This window comes from Bubalus bubalis, chromosome 5 (assembly GCF_019923935.1).
Source record: "Bubalus bubalis isolate 160015118507 breed Murrah chromosome 5, NDDB_SH_1, whole genome shotgun sequence".
NCBI lineage: Eukaryota > Metazoa > Chordata > Mammalia > Artiodactyla > Bovidae > Bubalus > Bubalus bubalis.
This window is the reverse complement of record NC_059161.1, coordinates 99,558,341-99,576,252: the sequence shown is the minus strand read 5'-3', so window position 1 is coordinate 99,576,252 and position 17,912 is coordinate 99,558,341. Positions and strand designations below refer to the sequence as shown.

General features: G+C 37.9%; 1 protein-coding gene across 1 annotated transcript in view; it reads right to left on the bottom strand.

Annotated features, from left to right (window-relative positions):
- LOC102406725 (glycerophosphodiester phosphodiesterase domain-containing protein 4) overlaps positions 1–16,851 on the bottom strand; it is a 57,764-nt gene extending 40,913 nt beyond the window's left edge. The window contains exons 1-2 of the mRNA XM_044943958.1: positions 16,831–16,851; positions 14,833–15,084 (exon numbers count right to left, since the gene is read on the bottom strand). Coding sequence (XP_044799893.1) covers positions 14,833–15,084; positions 16,831–16,851 — 273 coding nt within the window. The remainder of the gene's footprint in view (positions 1–14,832; positions 15,085–16,830) is intronic.
- Between the last annotated feature and the right edge of the window lie 1,061 nt (positions 16,852–17,912).

The following is a 17,912-nucleotide window of genomic DNA, read 5'->3' as shown; positions in this document are numbered from 1 at the left end:
CCATAGACAGCAGCCCACCAGGCTCCCCCGTCCCTGGGATTCTCCAGGCAAGAACACTGGAGTGGGTTGTCATTTCCTTCTCCAATGCATAAAAGTGAAAAGTGAAAGTGAAGTTGCTCAGTCATGTCTGACTCTAGCAACCCCATGGACTGCAGCCTACCAGGCTCCTCCGTCCATGGGATTTTCTAGGCAAATGTACTGGAGTGGGGTGCCATAGCCTTCTCCATCATTCTTACTCTACCCTCTGTATTTCTTCTCGTTCCCATAACACCCTAAGAAAGCTGCCCTTTCTCACTTTTTTCTCAAGAAAGAAAGAATCATATTTCATAATACCAACAAGGCAGATCATCAGTATTGAATTAAACCATGGTCGAGATCTGAGCTGAGTCAATAATTCTTTTCTTAATCCTCATAAATATAGGAATTTGCTTCATAACTCAAGATTTCCCTAGACTCTACCAGTTCTCAACTAAATGATTCACTTAACTGCTAGACCTTCATGTGGGGAAAACAGTGGAAAAAACTGGACGGGAAAGATCAAAAACAGATTTAAATAACTCATTTGTGCTTAATTTCTAAAATGCCCCCAAATGGCAAAGGGAATAGGAAATCCATTATACAAGGATATTCATGAAGCCTTTCCCTTAAGGACAACTTGAACAAAAAAACATTTAAATAGCAAAAACTATCAAGATTAACAGGAGGGCTTAAAACTAGATTCCAGTAGTTTTAAATAGTAATATGGGTAATCTAATAGCTTAGGTAAATCAGGCCTCACCTTAAAATACTCAGAAAAATACACTGGAATGGGAAAAAGCCAATTTAGACTATCTCTAGCCTATGACTGAACATTTTAAAGGCTCTAGTAAGTAACAAGCTAAAAATAAAGACAAATTCTCCACAAAACACCTTGTTTCTGAAGTAAAAAACGGTATTAAATGGTTCTCAGTTCTCTATATCTGTGCGTAGAGAAATTACAAGTAGAAGGGCTGCTGGATGATCCAACTTATCAATTTGTTAAGAAACAGGACAATTAGAGTTGTGGCCAGTATGGCAGAGTAGAAAAACCCTCCACTCACCTTCTCCCACGGACACACCAGGACTACAACCACGGGCAGAACAAGCATCTATGAGATCAACCTAAAGACTTGTGGTGGTACAGTGGATAGAAATCCACCTGCCAATGCAGGAGACATGGGTTCAATCTCTAGTCCAGAGAGCTTCCACATGCCGTGGAGCAACTAAGACCGTGTGTCACAACTACTGGAGCCCACGCTCTAGGGCCCACAAGCCACAGCTAAGGAACCCCTGTGCCACAACTACTGAGGCCTGAGTGCTGCAACTACAGAAGCTTGTGCAGCTAGAGCCTGTGCTCAGCAACAAAGGAAGCCACGACAAGGGGAAGCGTGGATACCACAATGTAAAGTAGCTCCCACTCACTGCAACTAGAGAAAGTCAGAACACAACAAGGAGGATCCAGCACAGCCAAAAATAAATACACTTAAAAAAAACTAGCAGAGAACATTTCCACAATTACAGATATAAAAAAGGAATCTAGAGACGTTATACAGTTAAGACCCATATGTCAGGGAGGCAATCCACAAAAGGAAGGATAATCAAAACTGCAGAATATTCTCCCCAGAATCATGGGGTCTGGGCCCCACATAAGACTCTCCAGTCCAAGGGTCCTCTACTGTTGATCAACAGAAGAATGGATAAAGATAGGATACATATATACAATGGAATATTACTCAGCTGTAAAAAGGAACAAAATTGGGTCATTTGTAGAGATGTGGATGTATCTAGAAGTCAGTCAGAAAGATAAAAACAAATATCATATATGAACATTAGCATATATGTGGAATATAAAAATGGTATAATTATTTTATTTGCAAAACTGAAATAGAGATACAGATACGGAGAACAAATGTTTGAACACCAAAGGGGAAAAGGGGATGTATGGGATGAATTGGGAAGTTGGGATTGACATATACACACAATTGGTACTACGTATAAAATATATAACTAAGGAGAACCTACTGTATAGCTAAGGGAACCCCATTCAGTGCTCTATGGTGACAAATGGGAAGGAAATCCAAATAAGAGGGAATATATGTATATGTATAGCTGATAAACTTTGCTATACAGTTGAAACAACAGGGTAAAGCAACTATACTCTGATAAAAATTAATTTTAAAAACACAAACACATGGAAGCTAAACAATATGCTATTGAACAGTCAATGAGTGATCAACATGTCAGAAAAAAAAATTTTTTTTTAGTAGCTGGAGACAAATGGAAACCCCGAGATCCAAAAATCTATTGGATGCAGAAAAGGCAATTCTAAGAGGGATGTCTACAGTGATACAAGTCTACCTCAGGTGAAAAAAGAAAATCTGAAAATATGCACCTAAAGGAAAGTACAAAGTGAAAAAACAAAATCCAGTGTTAGTCAACAAAAGACACAATGAAGATCAAAGCATAAATATACAAAATGAAGACTAAAACAACTAAAGAATAGATCAATGAGCCTAAGAGCTGGTTCTTTGCAAAGATAAACAAAATTCATAAAACTTTAGCCAGAATAATCAGGAAAAGTGAGGAATGGCCCAATTAAATAAAATAAGAAATGAAAGAGGAGCTACAACTGACACCACAGAAATACAAAGGACTGCAAGAAATAACTGCAAATAAACATATGCCAAAAAATGGACAACCTATAAGAAATAGATAAATTCTTAGCAAGGTACAATCTCTCAAGACTGAATATGGAAGAAATAGAAAGCATGAACAAAACAATTACTAGTAACGAAACTGGTAACCTAAAATTCCCAACAACAATACTCCAGCTCCTGCCAGCCAGTTTAACAGGTGGATTATACCTAATTTTAAGAAAAGAGTTAACACCTGTCCTTCTCAAGCTATTCTACAAGCTTGAAGTTTCATTTTTATATGCAATCGAAAAACCAAAACATGCAAACATAACAAAATCAAACAGCATCACAGACGTAAAGAATAAACTAGTAGTTGCCAGAGGGAAGGGAGGATGAATAAAACAGATGAGATTCAAAGGTACAAACTTCCAGTTATAAAATAAAAATAATAAGGAGGTTATAAAGCATAGGGAATATAGTCAATAATATTGTAATAATTTTTATGGTGAGAGGGTAAACAGACTTATTGTGATCATTTTGTAAAGCATAAAAATATCAAATTACTATGTCCTCCATCTGAAACTAATATAATATTCTAAGTCAATTATACTTCATTTTTTTTAAAAAAAAGGACAATTATGCAAAATCTTCTCAATGACTCCATTTAGAAGGAAATACTACCACTCAACAGGTAATCCTGAGGAAGTGAAGTGAAGTTGCTCAGTCGTGTCCAACTCTTTGCGACCCCATAGACTATAGCCTACCAGGCTCCTCTCTCCATGGGATTTTCCAGGCAATAGTACTGGAGTGGGTTGCCATTTCCTTCTCCAGGGGATCTTCCCAACCCAGGGCTCGAACCCAGGTCTCCCGCATTGTAGACAGATGCTTTACTGTATGAGCCACCAGGGAATCCTGAGGAGAACTAGCCAAAAATATAAACAGCAATATCATTTTTTATTGAAACAAGGGCCACTACCTTTACTATTCATCCCACTATGGTAAAAAATCAGATTACTTAGAGCTTAAAACCGCTCAAATGGTGGGAATTTTTAACAATATTAAGTCCTTTTCCGTGAACCAACCTACAACTTTTACTTTGAGACCACTGTCATAACACCTCTTTGTTCTCTGCAGCCCTTTCCTAAAATTTTTATGCTAGGAATCTTCTTTGCAAAAGAATAGCCAGAATAAAAGCACCACAGAAAAATTAGTATCAGGAGTTACAGAAAATTCTACTGAATATTATTTGACTATCAGTATGGACACTAGTATATTGATTCAAAAAGTAAATAAATGGTCATGGCAACAGAATTCCTGAGGGGAAAAGAGCAGGAATAATTAGAGTCAAACCTGTAAGAGTTCACATTATCTGTGTTGATAACTTTTGCCTAAAATCTTCCTAGTGATGAATTTAAGGAAGATCTAACCCAACTATAATGCCAGACTTAATACAACAAGGATTGATTATACCTCATATCAGTCCGACCAATGTATCTATTTCATTTATTTTTCAAAAAAATTCCCAAACTCAGACAGTTGGAGGATATAAATTCATTCAGTTTCTGTGAGCTATTAACCAGTTTTTTCCAAATGTACTCTCTCTGATTCTATATTTACTTTCTTTGTGTCCTTATACTAGCTTATGAAGATCATCAACACTGACTGCCCTGATCAGACCAAAATCAACAAAAAAGTTATGTTTCAGGTTTTATTGAAGGGTCATCCTACCGTTTCTTAAGTCTTAAACCAAGATCTTAAGTCTATGCAGTAATCCACATTGAAATTCTAAGACTGAATTTATAATTCTATTCACAAATCTTCTAAGGAGAAATTTAGCTCTATAAAACACAAACAGTTCCTTATCAAGGGTTCAGCAAACTTATGTGTCAAGAGACAAGTGTCAAATATTTTTTTCCTTTGTGTGAGACACAGCTCTGTCTCAACTGCTGAACTATTACAGTGCAGAAACAGCCATAGACAATTCATAAGTGAATAAGCATGGCTGTGTTTCAACAAAAATTTATTTACTGACACTAAAAACTTGAGTTTTATGTGAGCTGTACTCATCATGAAACATTATTCTTCTGATTTTTTCCAGTGATTTAAAAATTCAAAGACCATACACAGCTCTCAGGCCATGCAGAACGGCCACTGGGCTGAATTTAGACAGTAGACTGCAGCTTGTCAGCTCCTGATCTAGGCCATGGTATAAGGTTGGGCAAAAACTTCATAGAAGGCAATGGCACCCCACTCCAGTACTCTTGCCTGGAGAATCCCATGGACGGAGGAGCCTGGTAGGCTGCAGGCCATGGGGTTGCTGAGGGTTGGAAACGACTGAGCGATTTCACTTTCACTTTTCACTTTCATGCATTGGAGAAGGAAGTGGCAACCCACTCTAGTGTTCTTGCCTGGAGAATCCCAGGGATGGGGGAGCCTGGTGGGCTGCCGTCTATGGGGTCGCACAGAGTCGGACACGACTGAAGTGACTCAGCAGCAGCAGCAGCTTATGGAAAAACCCAAACCAACTTTTGGGCTGATGTTGGCTAAGGAAGAGACATAATGTAATGAGAGATTATGAATCATGAAAAGTTATCAAAAACCAACCAACTAAAGAAAATTAAGATGATTTCTGGGAGCCTCCACCACAGCCTCAGCCACAGGCACTATGGCTTCTGGAGTAACAGTGCATCATGAAGTCACCAAAGTTGTTAATGATGTGAAAGCCTCCCAAAAGTGCACCTTTAAAAAGCAAGATGATTTATGCCAGCTCTAAAGGTATCATTAAAAAGAAATTTACATGTATTATTAAACATGAAGTGAAGAAGTGAAGTGAAAGTCGCTCGGTCATGTTTGACTCTTTGTGACCCCATGGACTACACAGTCCATGGGATTCTCCAGGCCAGAATAGTGGAGGGTAGCCTTTCCCTTCTCCAGGGGATCTTCCCAACCTAGGGATCAAACCCAGGTCTCCCACATTGCAGGCAGATTCTTTACCAGCTGAGCCACAAGGGCAAGTAAATGGCTTGCACAGTCTTAACCACTGGACTGCCAGAGAAGTCCCAGCAAGATCTTTTCTGATCTACCTCCTAGAATAACAAAAGTAAACACAAAAATAAACAAAAGGGACCTAATTAAACTTAAATGTTTGGCACAGAAAACAAAAGCACAAACAAAATGAAAAGAAACCCTCCGAAAAAGAAAATATTTACAAATGAAGCAACCAACATGGTATTTATCTCCAAAATATACAAACAGCTCATGCAGTTCCATATCAAAAGAACAAACAACTCAATCAGAAAATGGGTAGCAGATCTAAACAGACATCTCTCCAAAGACATATGGATTGTTAAAAAGCACATGAAAAGATGCTCAACATCACTAATTAATGGAGAAATGCAAACCAAAACTTGAATGAGGTATCACTTCACACTGGTCAGAATGGCCATCATCAAAAAATGCACAAAACAAAAAATGCTGGAAAGCATGTAGAGAAAAGGGCACACTCCTAGACTGTTGGTGGGAATGTAGAATGTAAACTGGTACAGCCACTATGGACAACGGAATGGAGGTTCCTTAAAAAATGAAAACAGAGCTACCATATGATAGCTGGGCATATATATAGGGAAAAATATGGCCTGAAAGGACACACTCACCCCAGTGTTCATTGCAGCTCTGTGTACAATATTCAGCACCCAGAAGCAACCTAAATGTCCCCAAACAGGAATGGATAAAGAAGATGTGGTACATATATACAATGGACTACTACTCAGCTACAAAATAGAACAAAATAATGCCAGGTGCAGCAACATAGACAGACCCAGAGACTGTCATACTGAGGGAAGTAAATCAGAGAGAGAAAGATAAATATATGATATTGCTTCAGTTTAGTTCAGTTGTCACTCAGTTGTGTCCAACTTTTTGTGACCCCATGAACCGCAGCACGCCAGGTCTCCCTGTCCATTACCAACTCCCAGAGTCCACCCAAATCCATGTCCATTGAGTCAATGATGCCATCCAAACATCTCATCCTCTGTCGTCCCCTTCTCTTCCTGCCCTCAATCTTTCTCAGCATCAGGGTCTTTTCAAATGAGACCGGTCTTTGCATCAGGTGGCCAAAGTATTGGAGTTCCAGCTTCAAAATTAGTCCTACCAATAAACACTCAGGACTGATATCCTTTAAGATGGACTTGTTGGATTTCCTTATATGTGTTAAAAAAAAAAAAAGCCTGCAAATGAATTTATCTACAAAACTGAAGTGGAGTTACATATGTGGAAAATAAACTTATGGTTATGGGCTGGGATGAATAAATTGGAAGATGGATTGACACATTTTATTTGCTATTTTACAACTCATTTAATGGCAGAATACATAGTCCTTTCACGTGCATTTGTAACAATATAACAGGTCATATTCTGAAACATAAATGAACTTCAATAAATATGAAAACATACAAAGTATGTAATCAGACCAGAACAGCATTAAACTAGAAATCAATAGTGAGATAACTAGAAAATCTGAAAGCATCTGGAAATTTGAAAAGAAAATTTCTAAATAAACCATGGGTCAGGCTTCCCTGGTGGTTCAGCAGTAAAGGATTCACCTGCCAATGCAGGAGATGTAAATTCAATCCCCGGGTTGGGAAGACTCCTGGAGAAGGAAATGGAAATTCACTTCAGTATTCTTGCCTGGGAAATTCCATGGACAGAGTAGCCTGGCAGGCTACTGTCCATGGGTCCCAAAGAGCAGACAGGACTTAGCAACTGAACAATAACAAGAAAGAAAACTTAAGGGAAATTTTTAAATATTTCAAAATAAAAATTAAAATACAACACATCAAAATCTATGATACAGCTAAGGTGGTATTAGAGGTAAATGTATAGTATTAAATGCTTATAATGGAAAGAAAAAATAACTAAAGTAACCTAAAATTGACCCTTTTGCAAACTACATAAAACCTAAAAGCAAACCCAAAGCAAACAAAAGAAAGAAAACACAAAGATCTGAGCAGAAATCAACAAAACCACATACTGTATCTCTAATAAGATCAATACAATCCATAGATCTCTAGGGCAGGGGAGGAGAGACAATTACAAATTATGAAAATCAGGAATTAAAAAATGGAAATATAACCATTGATCCCAAAGTCATTACAAGGATAATAAAAAATCTTATGAATAACTCTATATCCATTCATTCAACCACCTTAGTGATATAGAGCCATTATTCAAAATACACAAACTATCAACAAATACTGAAGAATTTCAGATGGCATAGGCTTTCAGTTCTAGAAATTCTATTCAGTTATTTTTATATCTTACATCTCTCTCATTACGTTATTTTTCTTTAAATCCTTGATAGACTTGCTTGGAATAGCTTTTGAAAACTCCCTTTCTCTTAATTCTATCAGCTTTTTTTTTTCTGGATCTTTATGTGTAGTTTTTCCCTGGCTTTAAGCCACATTTTCAACCTTCTTTGTACACACAGTAATTTTATTACTGGATCTTGTACACTGTAACTGTTACACTGTTAGATGTCTAAGTATTGTTGTCTCTTCCAGTTTGTTTTGTTGTTGTTGTTGTTGTTGTTGTTTTTGGTGGTGGTGATTTAGTCGCTAAGTTGTATCTGACTCTTAGGACCCCATGAACTGTATCCTGCCAGGTTCCTTTGTCCATGGGATTCTCCAGGCAAGAATACTGGAGTGGGTTGGTATTTCCTTCTACTGGGGATCTTCCCAACCCAGAGATTAAACATGGGTCTCCTGCAGTGCAGGCAGATTCTTTACCAACTGAGCTACAAGGGAAGTGCTTTTTATTTTTCTTTGGGCTGGGGCGGGGGGGTATATTATGAACAAATCAATCGGACTTTTTTTTAAGTGGGTCTAAAATAGCCTTTAATTTAGAGCTGGTTTAGGCTTGTTATTATGGTGTGACCTTTCTGGGGTTTTTACTGAAGTTCCCATATGTCCAAAAAAGTCTATCTTCTAATATGGCTAGTTAGAACTTGAGCATCTTCCAGACACATGTGAGCTCTTGTTCAGTCACTCAGTCGTGTCCAACTCTTTGTCACCCCATAGACTGAAGCATGCCTGGCTTTATTTTCTTGGGCTCCAAAATCACTGTGGACGGTGACTACAGCCATGAAATTAAAAGATGCTTACACTCTTTCCATTGTTTCTCCATCTGTTTGCCATGAAGTGATGGAACCAGATACCACCATCTTCGTTTTTTGAATGTTGAGTTTTAAGCCAGCTTTTTCACTTTCCTCTTTCACTTTCATCAAAAGGCTCTTCAGTTCCTCTTCACTTTCTGTCATAAGGGTGGTATCATCTGCTATCTGAGGTTATTGATACTTCTCCCTGCAACCTTGATTCCAGCTTGTGATTCATCCAGCCCGGCATTTCACATGATTTTGCATGTAAGTTAAATAAGCAGAGTGACAATATACAGCCTTGATGTACTCTCTTCCCAATTTGGAACCAGCCCATTGTTCCATGGCCGGTTCTAACGGTTGCTTTTTGACCTGCATACAGGTTTCTCAGGAGGCAGATAAAGTGGTCTGATATTCCTATCTCTTTAAGAATTTTCCACAGTTTGTTTTATTCCACACAAAGGCTTTAGCGTAGTTAATGAGGCAGAATTAGATGCTTTTCTGGAATTCTCTAGCTTCTTCTATGATCCAATCAATGTTGGCAATGGATGTGAGCTCTTGATGACATTGTTGTTGTTGTAGTTCAATCGCCTAGTTGTGTCTGATTCTTTGCAACCTCATGGACTGAGGCACATCAGGACTCCCTATCCCTCACTGTCTCCCAGAGTTTGCCCAAATTCATGTTCATTGCATCGGTGATGCCATCAGCCATCTCGTCCTCTGACGCCCTCTTCTCCTTCTGCCCTCGATCTTTCCCAATATCAGGGACTTTTCCAATGAGTCATCTATTCACATCAGATGACCAATATACTGGAGCTTCAGCTTCAGCATCAGTCATTCCAGTGAATATTCAGGGTAGATCTCCCTTAAGATCGACTGGTTTGATCTCCTTGCTGGAGTCTTCTCCAGCACCATAGTTCAAAGGCATCAATTCTTTTTTTTTTTTTTTTTTTTTTTTATTTTATTTTATTTTTAATTTTATTTTATTTTTAAACTTAACATAACTGTATTAGATTTTCTTTGGTGTTCTGCCTTCTTTACAGTCCAGCTCTCAAAACCATATGTTCTTAGAATGGTTCAAATAAAAGCTCCCTATTAGTACTTTGCCCAGCCTTGTAGAACGTCACCCTACTTCTGTGTCTCATAGATAACAACATACTCAAGCCAGTCCCATGCAGATTTCTAGAGGCCTTTCTCTGGAAAGCTTTCTCACTTTTGAACTTCATCCCTCAAAATTCCAGACACTCTGATCTCCCAAAAATCCAATCTCTTTCTCCTCAAATCCACAAGACAGCTATGCTTTGCTTAGGGTCCTCCTGCTATAAGACCTGGAAAGTACATCCAAGTGAAACACAAGGGCAATTATAAGGCTCTCCTAGTATTCCCTTCTCTCATGGATCACAGTTCTGCACTGATTGCTGTCCAATATCTGAGAATGACTATTTAAGCTCTTTGGTTTAGTTTTCTAGTTGTTTAAGGCAAGAGAAAACAACCAGTACCTGCAAATAGTCATGGCTAGAAGTAGAAATGTCCATGCTTCATATATAGCTCAACATTGTGCATTAAGCCCTCAATATGGGAGGAGTTGTTAAAAAGGGAAATTTTAAATTCCTAGTTAATACTGTGCAGGTAAAATGATAATAGAAATACATTTCAGAGATGGATAATTTTTTTAATGTAATAAAGAATGGATTGGAAGTACCAGGAGAACTGTTCAATGCCCAGAATATGATCTTCCTTTTTGGGTGGGTGGGGGTGCTGAGAGGAATGCAGGATCTTAGTTCCTTGACCAGTGACTGAACCTGTGTCCCCTGTATTGGAAGCATGAAGTCTTAACCACTGAACCAAAACAGAAGTCACAACATGTTCTTACACTTAAGGGAAAGAGAAACAGACCAAATCTTTTGAAAACAGTTATGCATTATAGCCTATTAGTAGACTATTGTATTCTCCTTTCTGACACTGCTATTTACTATCATATAATAATCAAATTAATTTTAATTATCATGTGATTTCTGCTTCATACCCATGTTCATCTGAAGGTTTTTCCTACATGATACAGAACAGAAATAGGAAAAGTTAACCTCAAAATCATGTTTGAGAGGACCTTACAGATACTCTCTTGTCTACTGATATGCAAGGAAGAAACTCGTGGAAACAGCTTTCCTAGTGTAAGCTGACACTGCATCTCAATTAGATACCAATCCAACTGATCAGTGGACTGGAGTCAGAATTTCCAAGATTAAATTTTAGAGAGGAGCAGATAACTCCGCAGAAGTACATTGATAACCCTAGATATAGTAGGACATTACCTACACCAGATTGAACAAACTGATGAGGGCAATCTAATCATGCATATTCCTCTTTTCTTTTTGGAAATTGTTGGTACTCATTTCTTCTTATTTGGCCACATCGTGTGACTTGTGGGATCTTTGTTCCCTGACTAGGGATTGAACCCAGGCCCTCAGCAGTGAAAGTGCTGAGTTCTAACTACTGTACCACCAGGTGGGGATTCCCTGTTAGTACTCTTTTAAACATTCTACTTCTTCATGGGTGTATGAGAAAACCCATTCTCTTCTGACTTTTTTCCTATTACACTTGTGCCAAACATTCTTTTATTTAGTAACTTGTTCTCACCACCCCTCTGAATTCAGGTAAAATTTGTTTTTACTGAGCCACTATGTTTCATGGCAATGCAGTCTTTTGCAAAAGCTGAAAATATGTACTCCTTTACACTGGGAGTTGGAAATTCCCAGTTGGACACATTGGAAAAATTGATTGTGTCATCAAGGTCATAACTGAAGGATCATATTTGAGAATACATGTCATTCAATATGAAAGAACAAGCCACCAGTCCCTACTAAGGACACATGCATAATTGGTATTTGGAATCAAAGCCTACAGCTTTCCTAGGCAAACAGTTTGGTGTCCCTTGTTGCACTCTATCCCAGCATTACAGTAGGAAGAAAGATCACTGATTACCAGGAATAGGAGAGAGAAATTTGCCCACATTTGTAGCTATATGTGTGAAACCTGATTCAAGTGAACTTCTCAAGTCGTAGTAAGAATAAGAGTCTGGAACAGTAGGGACTATTTAAAATTAAATTCTAGATTCCCTATACATGCTCTAGACAGAACCTAATTTATTAAGCTTAATAGTTATTTAACACAATCTGAATCAAGATTTGCTGATTATACAACAATAAACCTTATGTGTATTAACTGATCCTTTAAACTGCACTGGATGCAAATTAATAAGGTTAAATAACACAAAATCACAATAAGACCCTCCTCTAAATAATCTACAGAGGTTATTTATGAGCACAAGAGGGAACCTAAATTATTCAAAACTCAGAAATGAAGCATAAGTTCATCATTGAATCCTCCAGTATCATTGTAGCACACTGTTTAACAAGCACACCTAAAGATCATCTGACTCTTATGGGAATGTACCTTTCTTTGAATTGCTATGTCCAATACTTTGGCCACCTGATGCACAGAACTGACTCATTGGAAAAGACCCTGATGCTGGGAAAGATTGAAGGCAGGAGGAGAAGGGGACGACAGAGGATGAGATGGTTGAATGGCATCACCAACTCAATGGACATGACTCTGAGTAAACTCTGGGAGTTGGTGATGGACAGGCAGGCCTGGCATGCTGCAGTTCATGGGGTTGCGAAGAGTCAGACATGACTGAGCAACTGAACTGAACTGAACTGATGTACGATGTAAAGTTAGATGTTGACTTCTAGAAAACTGATAAAATAGGACAGGATTTTTTTCTAGTAGAGATGCAAATGAGTTTTCATAGAGAAGAAAACTCTAAAATTTTTATTGTCACAGAGTGTATTAACTGAAATAATACACTAGACTTGTATCCAACTTATGCAATTCTTAGCATTTCTTTGTTGCACTGAGAATTTTGCATGTTGGTTTCTCACTTTTCTATTGACTGGGTTTCGTCATCCTGTTTGTTCCCATATTAATGTGCTAAATAAAACTTGTACCTGGTTCATTATCTTTATGCATGAGATAAATTTCTCAAGTAATTCCTCTGTAATCTTGAGATTTATACTTTCACAAAAGGATATGAAAATGTTCCACACAAAGGTTGGTTTTACTAAAAAATAGGAACTCAGCTGAGCTTCCAGGGACAACTCTCAGAACTTCAGTATCTATTTTTATTTCATTATAGATCAGATTAGGTATTTAATTTTCACAAGTAATCTCAAGAATAGTAATTATACTGACAAATAATAATCAACTCACCACTACCATCAATCCATAACTATACCCAACCAAAAAGAGCACCCAGAAAAACCTTCACAAACAAAACCAATTTCTTTACTACGAAAAATTATCCAAACATCCAAATCTTTTAAATCATGTGCCAACACCACTTTGATTTCCTGCCTGCACAACATGGAATCAAAGAAAGATCTACTATGAAACCTAAAATTAAAGCCTCCTAGATAATCAGATTTGAAGTCAAGCTTTCAGATACCCTTCAGTAACCAGAATAATTGAAAAACTAAACACTGTAAACTTACCATCTAAACAAGCTAAAATAAAACTATTAATCCTATAAAATAAACAAAACTTTATAACAACATATCCAATTTCATCACTTACAATAAGACTTTCACAAAACATACATTACACATCAGATTAATAATGACCTTTTCATTTGGAATACATGTTTGTTAAAATATTACCTATGGCAAACTAGTGAAAGTGAAAGTCGCTCAGTCATGTCCGACTCTTTGCGAACCATGGTCTATACAGTCCATGGAATTCTCCAGGGGCAGCCTTTCCCTTCTCCAGGAAATCTTCCTAACCCAGGGATTGAACCCAGGTCTCTCACATTGTGGGTGGATTCTTTACCAGCTAAGTTACAAGAGAAGAGTTTGCTATATGGCAAACTAAGCCTATATACATTATACATACTAAAGAAGCCTCTCAAGTCTGTATGTTCTATTTATTTATGTATGATGAGATTTATATACAGAGCCTACACACACACAGAAACCTGGAATATCAGATGGATACCACTATTTTACACATGCAAACAGCGTTTGTAGGCTATATACTCATATAAGAATAAGTATTCTGAGGTGATACAGTCATTATAAACCAACATTTAGCTGTCCCTTATAGTAATACTTGTTAACAGAATGAATTTGAGGTGGATAATTCTCTCTTTACCTAAGTCTTAACTTGTCACTTTTTTAACATGAAAAAGGATCAAATCAATCTTCAGGATTAACATGTAACATAAATAAAATTCCATTCCACCTAGAACATAAACAAAATTATCTGAAGATTTATTTTCCTAATTACACAATTATGTAATAAGAGAGCTATTACCACAGCTGACCCCCAAGTATTGTAGCTCTGTTGTCATAGGTGCTAGCAATACGAATGTCTGCTGTCTGTCCTGCTCAGATATTTGTTGTCAAAATCAAAGACTCAAAATGAGTATATCTGATTGGTAAAACCTAGGTTGCATGGATTCCCTGTAAACATATGATAACCTGGAAAATGTCAGTTGTTTTTTCTTAAACTATCTTGAAAATACAGGCTTGATTTTTTACCCACTTTAAAATATTCAGGATAATTCTAAACTGTCTTATTTACACACTGCTATATTCTCCTCATAACGTTTTTCTGATTCTTTTTCCAGTGTATATCCCGTCTCCTCTGTACCTCTCCTTTTGTCTCTCTCTCCTTCCCTTCACCCTTCCTTTCCTCTTTCTTTCATGAACACACACACACACACACTACATATCTTCTTGCTCCAGTCTACTGTAATATATGAAACAAACCACCATTATTGCCCATAGTTCCCCTCAGCAATAATCTTCTTTCAGATCAAATGATACCTTTGCATGAACTTCTCCAATTCTCTCAGGTAGTACCACCTCACGAGGGCATCAAAATTATACTGTGCATAGTGTATTTATTTCTAGGAGAGTGTGTGACCATGCATAACAAAGGATTCAGTTTTTTGACCTGGGAAATGCATCTTACCCATGCATCTGAAAACCATTTGCCTGCATTCAGAGTCGTCAGGAAACTCCATTGAAACAAGGAAGGGTGTTTACGGGCAGCATCTGGCAAGACCTCCTTTATATTGGTTGTTCTTGTCAAGTCATAGTCATGCATGAGAAAAGGCACCCCATCAAAACTGTAGGCATGGGGAGAAAAGGAAAATGCGAGAATTGGCAGAATACAGTCAACTTGACAGACAGGGTTCTCAGAAAGCCCATCAAGGTAAGAAGTCTAACTAAGGTTCCTTACTCCCTCCCATATCACAACAAAGGATGAAGTGCCAATAATTTACATGATATCAGTATTTTTCTGCCCTAGGGATCTCTTTGGGGGGTTTGTAAATATCATATTATTTACGGTGAAAGTGTAGCTCCCCATCCAGGGATTTTTCGAATGAAGAAAAAAGTAATGACCTGACAGTAAGGTGACTAGGATAGTGATGAGGTAAGGCCCTGTGCTCCCTGGGGCCACATGACCAGTTCAGTTCAGTCGCTCAGTCCTGTCTGACTCTAGCAACCCCACGGACTGCAGCATTCCAGGCCTCCCTGTCCATCACAAACTCCTGGAATTAACTCAAACTCATGTCCATCCAGTCAGTGATGCCATCCAACCATCTCATCCTCTGTCGTCCCCTTCTCCTCCCACCTTCAATCTTTCCCAGCATCAGGGTCTTTTTCAGTGAGTCAGTTTTTCACATCAGGTGACCAAAGTATTAGAGTTTCAGCTTCAGCATCAGTCCTTCCAATGAATATTCAAGACTGATTTCCTTTAGGATGGACTGGTTGGATCTCCTTGCAGTCCAAGGGACTCTCAGAGTCTTCTCCAACACCACAGTTCAAAATCATCAATTCTTTGGCACTCAGTTTTCTTTATAGTCCAACTCTCACATCCATAGATGACTACTGGAAAAACCATAGCTTTGACTAGATGGACCTTTGTTGGCAAAGTAATATCTCTGCTTTTTAATATGCTCTCTAGGATAGTCATAGCTTTTCTTCCAAGGAGCAAGCATCTTTTAATTTCATGGCTGCAGTCACCATCTCCAGTGATTTTGGAGCCCCAAAAAATAAAGTCTGTCACAGTGTCCATTATTTCCCCATCTATTTGCTATGAAGTGATGGGACCGGATGCCGTGACCTTACGCTTCTGAATGTTGAATTTTTCTGTATTTTCTTTTTAAATATAAATTTATTTATTACAATTGGTAGCTATTACTTTACAATATTATATTGATTTTGCCATACATTGACATGAATTCACTACAGGTGTACATGTGTTCCCCATCCTAAACATCCCTCCCACCTCCCTCCCCATCCCATCCCTCTGGGTCATCCCAGTGCACCAGCCCTGAGCATCCTGTATCATGCTTTGAACCTGGACTGGCGATTCATTTCACATATGATAATACACATGTTTCAATGCCATTCTTCCAAATCATCCCACCCTCACTCTCTCCCATAGAGTCCAAAAGACTGTTCTATAGATCTGTGTCTATTTTGCTGTCTCACATACAGGGTTATCATTACCATCTTTTTAAATTTTATATATAAGTGTTATTATACTGTATTGGTGTTTTTCTTTCTGGCTTACTTCACTCTGTATAATAGACTCCAGTTTCATCCTCATTAGAACTGATTCAAATGTACTCTTTTAAATGGCTGAGTAATACTCCATTGTGTATATGTACCACAGCTTTCTTATCCATTCGTCTGCTGATGGACTTCTAGGTTGCTTCCATGTCCTGGCTATTATAAACAGTGTTGCGATGAACACTGGGGTACACATGTCTTTTTCAAATCTGGTTTCCTCAGTGTGTATGCCCAGCAGTGGGACTGCTGGGTCGTATGGCAGTTCTATTTCCAGTTTTTTAAGGAATCTCCACACTGTTCTCCATAGTGGCTGTACTAGTTTGCATTCCCACCAATAGTGTAAGAGGGTTCCCTTTTCTCCACACCCTCTCCAGCATTTATTACTTACAGACTTTTTGATCCCAGCCATTCTGACTGGCGTGAAATGGTACCTCATTGTGGTTCTGATTTGCATTTCTCTGATAATGAGTGATGTTGAGCATCTTTTCATGTGTTTGTTAGCCATCTGTATGTCTTCTTTGGAGAAATGTCTATTTAGTTCTTTGGCCCATTTTTTGACTGGGTCGTTTACTTTTCTAAAATTGAACTGTAGGAGTTGCTTGTATATTTTTGAGATTAGCTGTTTGTCAGTTGCTTCATTTGCTATGATTTTCTCCCATTCTGAAGGCTGTCTTTAAACCTTGCTTATAGTTTCCTTTGTTGTGCAGAAGCTTTTAAGTTTAATTAGGTCCCATTTGGTTTATTTTTGCTTTTATTTCCAATATTCTGGGAAGTGGGTCATAGAGGATCCTGCTATGATTTATGTTGGAGAGTGTTTTGCCTATGTTTTCCTCTAGGAATTTAATAGTTTCTGTTCTTATGTTTAGATCTTTAATCCATTTTGAGTTTATTTTTGTGTATGGTATTAGAAAGTGTTCTAGTTTCATTCTTTTACAAGTGGTTGACCAGTTTTCCCAGTACCACTTGTTAAAGAGATTGTCTTCTCTCCATTGTATATTCTTGCTCTTTTGTCAAAGATAAGGTGTCCATAGGTGCGTGGATTTATCTCTGGGCTTGCTATTTTGCTCCATTGATCTGTATTTCTGTCTTTGTGCCAGTACCATACAGTCTTGATGACTGTGGCTTTGTAGTAGAGCCTGAAGTCAGGCAGGTTGATTCCTCCAGTTCCATTCTTCTTTCTCAAGATTGCTTTGGCTATTTGAGGTTTTTTGTATTTTCATACAAATTGTGAAATTATTTGTTCTAGCTTTGTGAAAAATACCATTGGTAGCTTGATAGGGATTGCATTGAATCTATAGATTGCTTTGGGTAGTATACTCATTTTCACTACTTTGATTCTTCTGATCCATGAATATGGTATATTTCTTCATCTATTTGTGTCCTCTTTGATTTCTTTCACCAGTGTTTTATAGTTTTCTATATATAGGTCTTTTGTTTCTCTAGGTAGATATATTCCTAAGTACTTTATTC